We start from the raw sequence: 8,262 nt of genomic DNA on the forward strand, positions 1-8,262 counted from the left end.
TGGATAGCTGGCCAATCACAGCACACCTCGCTTTTCAGACCGATGAGCTTTGTAAAAATCGACGCGTTTCAGAAAGGCTGGGCATAGAGGAGAAACAATGTACAGTATGTGGAAAATAATGTGTTTTTTTAACCTTAAACCACATAAACACATTTCATTACACAAAATAATGTTCTTTTTAGCAACATCATATGACCCCTTTAAAATTTATTCATTTTTTTTACTGTAATATTTCACAATATTAGTGTTTTTAGTGTATTTTAAAATCTTACCGACCCCAAACTTTTGAACGGTAGTGCAAATGGCCCTTGAGCATATTAAAACCCAATGTGGATTAATAATTAATAAAGTAAAAAAAAAAAAACTGGGGCCCTTATAAATCAGCCTTAAATTGTATATTGTTGTTTCTGTCACCTTTATTCCCTTTTCTTAATATATTACTAGGAAGTTAATGACTGCAGGTCAACAAAACCCTTAAAGATTCTCAGCACAGCAGTCACATTAATATATTCTCTACAGTGTAATGCACATCCATAACATAGTTCAAATGTGTCAAAACATTATTCATAATATTATTTACATCCTTAGGATTGATGTACAAAATGAGGTGAGGCAATATGATCAAAATCATTGAACAATCAAAGAGAAGTGAGATCATCTGAAACGGCCTCATCAATCCAAAGAAACCGTTTGAAAACTGTCCTCTTTGTCGCTTCTTTGTGGCAGAGACTCGACAGGTCCTTGTGTGCCGATTCTTCCTCGTCTGAACTTGTCTTTCCATCTCTGTGTTCCTGCAGGTGATAGAGACTGGGGGGTCGGGACAGAGGTGTGCATCATGGAGGAGTAATCAGGTTTGGGAGAAAGGGGCTTATTTGAGCGCCACAGAACACCGAAACCTCTAGACTTCTTCTGAGCCTGTTCTTCCTGCTGCTGTCTGAGGAGCTGGTGATGAAGAATGGTCTGTATGTCATCCTGTAAGAGACATGACACAGTTCACTGACTGCACAACTGCTTTTAAGTATATCCATGTGGAAAACCAACATGGCCAAATCTCATCCATGAGTGTTTTCAAGGGTTTGCTGGAAAACCAGACAGAGTCCAGATGGCAATACAGGGTTTAATAGTCCTGCAGAGATGCAGCCCTAGCAGATGTTCTCGTTTACCCTTCCGCCTCGATTACATTAAATAATATCAATCACATACAGTATTGATGGGATAGTTCACCCAAAAAGGAAAATTACCCGATGATTTACTCACCCTCAAGCCATCCTAGATGACTTGCTTCTTTCAGATGAATACTAACCGAGTTATATTTAAAAAATGATGTAGGACGTGGGCAAACGCAGTGACGAATGCAGAGGAGAGCGCAAAACAAAACACCGCTCACGAATTAGAAGTACAAAACTAGGATCTGTAAAGAAAAATGTTGGAGGATTTTGATATAAGCCAAAAGAGGAGACTGGTTTTCATTTGCTGTAAACAAAACATGGTTCTCATGAGACTAGCATATTCTCACCAGAGCTTACGTTATGCATTCGTCATCCGCTGGAACGCCACTCTCTCGTGAACTCTCTCGTACGGCAGTTAGCAGAAACTAGATTACGGTTTATAAAGTTTTAAATATGGATATTCTTCTTACAAAAACGCATTGGTTCTCTTCAGGCCTTTATTAACCCCCAGGAACTTTTTATGATGGATGGAAGCACTTTATTGGACTTCAAAATCTTAAACCCCATTTACTGCCATTATAAAGCTTAGAAGATTAGAAAGATTTTTTAATATAACTCCTACTGTATTTGTCTGCGTAAGTACATCATGGAGTAATTTTCATTTTTGGGTGAACTATCCCTTTAAATTAAATTAAAGCTGCAGTCCGTAACTTTTGACACTCTAGTGGTTAATAAACAGAACTGCATGCGTTTTGTGGAAGAAATTGTTTATGTCTATGATGAATCACGCAAGTACTGGGCTACTCCGCAGTGGTACCTACCCGAACCAGTCTAAAATAGTCCGAATATAAACATTTATTATAGGTGTGCCGTAGTGATTCAGGATAAGCCAAAAACACGGTTTGGAAAATGGATTCATGTTGTACTATATAAATTTTGTACATTTTGAAATAAAAAAAAGTTACGGACTGCAGCTTTAATATTGAATTGTGTATTTTCTAGAATTTTTGAACAACTTTTTTTACTCAATCAAGACTCCAAAAACTCACCTTGTCTGTCAAAGTAAACGTGTCTGTTTGATTTTTACCATTTTAAAATGAGCTAGACCGGACATGAAAAAATACAGAAAAAAATTCTAATATGTGACCCTGGACCGCAAAACCAGTCTCAAGTGTCAATTTTTTGAAATTGAGATTTATACATCATCCGAAAGCTGAATAAATAAGCTTTCCATTGATGTATGGTTTGTTAGGATAGGACAATATTTGGCCGAGATACAACTATTTGAATATCTGGAATCTTGAGGGTGCAAAAAATCAAAATATTGAGAAAATTGCCTTTAAAGTTGTCCAAATAAAGTCCTTAGCAATGGATATTACTAAACAGAACTTTTGATATATTTACGGTAGGAAATTTACAAAATATCTTAATGGAACATGATCTTTACTTAATATCCTAATGATTTTTGGCATAAATCAAAATTGATCATTTTGACCCATACAATGTATTTTTGGCTATTGCTACAAATATACCTGTGCTGCTACTTAAGACTGGTTTTGTGGTCCAGGGTCACATATTTCTAAGTAATAAATGAATGTTAATATTTTCTTCCCTTTTTGTTTCCTTCTTTTTTATACAAGTATTCAAAAGCAAAAGTAGCAAACTTTTTAGCATTTTTACTGATCATCAAATGTGCAATTAAACATACTTTCCAGGCCTCCAGCTCTATGGACAGTTCTAGTCGACTCTGAACAGCTTCCAAAAGTTGGTTGTTCAGTGTCATTAGTTCGTTCTTGCTTCTCAGTAGCTCAGTCTCCATTGCTTGTTTCCTGCAATAAAATTAAAAACTGTTTAACTGTATTTCATAACACAAAATAATTAGTGTTAGAGATCAACTGAACTCACTTTGCAATGGCTTCATCTCTGTCCCGTAGAGCTTGCTGTAAAATGGCAGCATCTTCCCCAGACTTCTTTCCCTGTCAACGGCAGTAGATTTGTTTTAAAGGACACCTATTAAGCTTTTTTATTATACCTTTCCTTTCATGTGTAATACAGTTGTTTGTGCATGTAAACTATTGGAAAAGTTTCAAAGCGCAAAGTCCATGCCAAAGGGAGTTAATGTCACCAACGGTAAAAAAAAAAGTCCTGAAACACCTTGTTAGTAGTTCTGCCGTTAAATAAGTGTTTGACCAATAAACAACAGACTAGGCCAGCTGACCAATAAAAGCAAACTGGGCTTTTGGAAAGGTGGGCTTTAAATCACGTAAGTATATTCTAGCAGACCTCAAAATGAAATGATGAACTTGTAAATAAGCATAATATGGGCACTTAAAAAATGTCTACAATTGTTCTAACAATAATAGGAGCATGCACTGGTTACGCAAGACCTAAGAATAGAATGGAGGTATGTGCATATTCAAAAAGGAGGTGTGTCCCATATGAGCTGATGGGTGTGGCTAAAGCTCACCTGAGAGGTGTGGTTAACGGCGAGTGTCCGGGCCACTTTCTGCAGTTGAAGCAGTGCCTTGTCTAAAGGATTGGTTTGGGACGGCTGATCGACTTCTGCTGACTCTAAATCTGTCAGAGGGAGTAGCAGCTTTACAACAGACTGAATCTCCTCTGCCACCTAGAAACACCACAGAAACAGTGAAGATGCAATTAGGACAAGCCCTGACTGCATAAATTAAATCACAGTCCAGTCTGTTATAAACTGCAATCACTTATAAGAGGGTGTTGTAGGTTAAAGAACATTTACATGACAAAGTTCAGACTCACCCGGTGTCTGTTTTCACTCCAGCCGGGTCCGCTATCATTCTGCTGTTGCAGTCTGTCCACCTGTGCCTTGAGCTTTAGACTGCGCTGCCGAGATAATTCCACTTCCCTTTTCACATGTTTCAGCTGCCGCCATAGAGAGAGTGTTACATGAGCACAACATACAAGCTTCTATTGACGTACTGTAGGATTCATATAGCTACACTTGTGGTGCATGTGTAGGTCCGCTCAGAATGATATCAGACTGACATATCTGCAAACATAAACACAGAATGTCTTGTGCCTTTTACGGCCTTGCTATTCTGGATTCTCAAATAACCGAGACAGGTGGAATCCGGCCATTCCGGCGAAACTAACAGGGAACATTCAGAAGCAAAGCTGAGATGACCTTTACTTGTGAAGTGATTTGGTTACTTAAATCTTTAGACTAAATGTTTCAAATGTCTGAGTATGGTGTGTCAAAAATGTCTGCGTTGTTTCAGTTTTAGTCAAACAGGCATCATTAGGAAAACATAAATTCAGTCTGTAAAACCCACATTCCATTGACAGTTTGTCAATGTCCTGGACATGGATTTGCACATAAATAAAAGATAAAAACTTGCTGAATGGAGAAAGAGCAAATGAACTTCCGTTTGGCCATCTGGTCCTTTTATTGATCTGGCCCTTTTTTGTTTGTTTGTTTGTTTGTTTGGTTGATTCTTCAATGACGACATTTAAAAATATCAAAATAACATTTCTGGTCACTTCAAACTGTTTCTGTGCTGTCCTGGCAGAGATGTGCTCATCAGTAACATAATCAAATAAAAACAAGTATTTAAAATGATTGATCTGGCCCTTTTTTGTTTGTTTGTTTGTTTGGTTGATTCTTCAATGACGACATTTAAAAATCTCAAAATAACATTTCTGGTCACTTCAAACTGTTTCTGTGCTGTCCTGGCAGAGATGTGCTCATCAGTAACATAATCAAATAAAAACAAGTATTTAAAATGATTGACATGAAGGTAGTGACAGCTAGTTTGAAGTGATTATTTGTCATGAAACAATATGAATTACAGGCTATGTAAATAATGAATAAACAAAGTATGTTAAAAACTTTTTTTTTTTATGAGCGAGGGATAATTGTAAATAGGCATTCTGTTAAATAGTCATACAGTCAATTCTGTCAAATGTAATATTTCAAAATGATGAAAAATTTATTTAAAATATGCAATAAAATTAAAGTCATTAAAATTCTTGAAAATAAGTCTGAAATTTTAAACTTTTTATGCATTTCTTAGAGTCTGGGTGAGGGATAATCCAAAACTAGCGTAATTCTGTCAAATGTAACATTTTAAAAGACTTTAAAAATATATAATTAAATTAAAGCAATTAAAATTCTTTGAACAGAGAATAAGAAATTTTAAACACTTTTTGCATTTCTTTTTGCGAGTCTGGGTTGAGAAATAAGTCAAATTCTGTCAAATTAAACCTTTTAAAACACTGTGAATTTAGCAAAAATAAAAAATTGATTACAAAAAAAGTAAATACAATAAAATGTAATTAAAGCTATAAAAAGATTTTCCTTCACATAGGCTAATAGGGACAGAAAGGTGCGCCTAATTGAAGAATCACCATTATGCAGCTAATTTCCCCTTTGTTGATTCCCCCCCCCTTGTTCATATGCGTTCACTGATTTGAATCACTGTACTCATAACAAGCATGACTCACCGTGGCAGACACCGGGCTGGACACTCGTCTGAGAAGTGGGCTTCCACTCCGGAGCAGATCCGGCAACGCTTCATCTAAATATGACCGAGCGGGCTTCGGGGACGCGTTCGGGTCAGATTGTTCAACCACAGTCATAAAACGCGAGTCATCCGTTTGACTGTCATCCACTGCAGGCTGCTCTTGTAACTCATCCAGTGTGCATAGCGGCGAGCTGTTAGACTCTCTGTCAGTGTCATGACTTGAAATTGAATCCTCATCGTCAGTTAATCGTCTGTGGACTTCTTCAGTTGTCAGTGGTGATTCCAGGAGGTCCCTAAAAGTGCGCAAAGTTACTGATGAATCTCTCCTATAGGTCTCCATTATCATCTAAGAGCGGCCAGAGCTGAAACGCACGCTCTTATCAGGAGAGTGAAGACTAAAACTCAGATGAGAGAATGTCTTCAAACCAGTTTTTCCAGTCTTTGACGCTCAGAAATGTCAGGTGCGTCAACAACCCTCACAGGGTTTGACATCACAGAGGGTTTTACCTGTGGGACTGAGGCTTTTTTACGTAGATTAATATAAACATTGACGAGATGCCGTGCGTGTTCAGGCACGTCTGTGAAATGAGGATAACGCCCTTTGATTATGTTAAGCTTTGTACACAACACTTAGGCTATAATTAAGTCTCCCTGTGAGAGAAGTGGAAGCTAGAGAAAGAAATTGCATGCATATTATAAAGGATTATAAAGGATCTCAACAGAATCGTGTGTGATTGGTTATAATGCGCTGTAAACGCTGCAAAAACGCCTAAAATGAAATACGGTGCAACATGAGCAGATCTTAATTTAACCCCGCAATCGACACTTTCTATTAATTTTCATTTTGTTAGCAACAGTCGTAATAGATTTAATTTGTTTGTGCAGGGGCATTTTTGTCCAATTTAGTGGCATTTTTGCCCCAACTCTAAGGCTAAGCCTTCCCCAGCCTTACACACGCTCCGCCTATGTGCAGGGGGCCAGACAGGGGCCACTTGTGCTTTTAGGGGGCACAATTTTAAAATTAATCTTAACCTTAAAGGCTCTCATGCTTGTCATGTGACACACACAGCAGACTGTATGACTGATATAGGCTTATGTCCCTGCTGAAAAAAACAAAACAATAAATCCATCACAGAAAATTTTTATGGTTTCCATAACATTACAAACATTACAAACCATCAACTTTTAACCATTAAAACCATTAAAAAATGGTTTTCTGTACTGTGTTTTGGGACATACTCCATTGGGATTTAGTGGTTTTAACAAGCCACCAATAGAAGGCAACCAATTAAGAGACCAACAGGGTCCATTACAGTTTCCAGTAAAACCAATACAAGTCCCATTATAACCAGTAAAACCATTACAAATTTTATAATGGTGTCCATTGTTTTTTTCAGCAGGGGTTTATACTTTTTTTTTTATATTTATTTGAAATATTCCCAAAATATATCATGAAATATCTCGATTCTCAAATATGTGTAAGTAAATGCATTTTGCACCTTTATAGATTATGTTAGTTGCTCTATAATGGGCGATGGGCAAAGTAGCCTAATAGTGTAATCTATTAACTTTGCATAAAAATCCGTCTTTTTACTTAAGTAACAGATATGGGTGTCATACCATAAAATATCTTTAATACGACTGACTTTGTATTTAATGTGAATTTAATAAAAAACATTGCAAGTTACTAATTAGCCTATAACACTTTCATTGTACAAACAGAGAGCAAAGAACGTTTACATTATCAAAGTAAATTTTCACTTCAGTCCAGCTAGTTCAAGCACTCTCAAAAACTTCCATAATAATCTCTAAAGCTGTTTACACTGTGAAATTAATATCTTACTTACATTCGTACATCTTCACTTTGTTGTTTCTGATGAGAGAATTAGCCAGAAAATTCAGTCAGCCAGCACGCGCGGTGACGAAACAGCGGCGTTTCAGCGATGACTCATCTGAACGCCTCTGATTGGTCCTTGCATTCAAATGCTCAACATAATCGTATGGGATAGGTAATAATGCGCAGTGCTTTAAAAACGTGTGTGTCTCTGGCTCTGTGCCAGCCAGCGAACGCAGATTTGAATTTTGCAGCTGGTGATGTTTTTTCTTTATTGTTGAACCAAAACTGTTAAAGGTAAGTAATTTCTTGAAAATTAAGTGTTATATGTGACTTAATGCTGACAACAATGAAACCACTTGAGAGATAACTGTCAGGAGATTTATTTCTTAGCATAAATTTATTTCTTAGCATAAAAGAGGACAATGGTACAAGAGGAATACCAAATTATTGTTTTAAGTGTGAAAATATACACCAGAACTACCGACTGTAGCCAAAGCACAATAAACTCACTTGGCTTTATCCAAGACCCATATTTACAAAATACAGACTTCTGGGAATCCATACTCTGGTCTCATGAAACCAATTCAATAATTTCGGATCTAACAGCATCCAAAATGTTCTGGTGTTGCTAGAGGAGGAGTACAGAGATGTGTGACACTGTGACGCTGTGTGACGCTCACTCTAGCCCGTGTGTGACGCTGTTTCGTTGTGAAAGCGAAACTACTTTGTTTGGTCTTCCAAAAGAGGACACGACTAG

The 8,262-nt window shown here is 37.2% G+C and overlaps 1 protein-coding gene across 1 annotated transcript; it reads right to left on the reverse strand.

Annotated features, from left to right (window-relative positions):
• Positions 1 to 260: 260 nt before the first annotated feature.
• On the reverse strand, positions 261 to 6,400 carry LOC107700039 (bicaudal D-related protein 2-like). Its single transcript, XM_016501541.1, has 6 exons — positions 5,649 to 6,400; positions 3,945 to 4,067; positions 3,637 to 3,795; positions 3,075 to 3,145; positions 2,878 to 2,998; positions 261 to 972 (listed from the first exon to the last, which is right to left on the reverse strand). The coding sequence occupies exons 1-6, from the start codon at positions 6,012 to 6,014 to the stop codon at positions 673 to 675; spliced, it is 1,140 nt and encodes a 379-aa protein (XP_016357027.1). The 5' UTR covers positions 6,015 to 6,400; the 3' UTR covers positions 261 to 672.
• Between the last annotated feature and the right edge of the window lie 1,862 nt (positions 6,401 to 8,262).

Source organism: Sinocyclocheilus anshuiensis, unplaced genomic scaffold (assembly GCF_001515605.1).
Source record: "Sinocyclocheilus anshuiensis isolate Anshui unplaced genomic scaffold, SAMN03320099.WGS_v1.1 scaffold1023, whole genome shotgun sequence".
Taxonomy (NCBI): Eukaryota; Metazoa; Chordata; class Actinopteri; order Cypriniformes; family Cyprinidae; genus Sinocyclocheilus; species Sinocyclocheilus anshuiensis.

Excerpts from the sequence above, each read along its gene's own strand:
- LOC107700039 (XM_016501541.1), bottom strand. The coding sequence starts at position 6,014 with ATGATAATGGAGACCTATAGGAGAGATTCATCAGTAACTTTGCGCACT. Across the intron at positions 3,796-3,944 it reads GGAGTGAAAACAGACACCGG|GTGGCAGAGGAGATTCAGTC; the intron begins GTGAGTCTGAAC and ends TGGTGTTTCTAG. Across the intron at positions 3,146-3,636 it reads CCGTTAACCACACCTCTCAG|GGAAAGAAGTCTGGGGAAGA; the intron begins GTGAGCTTTAGC and ends TGCCGTTGACAG.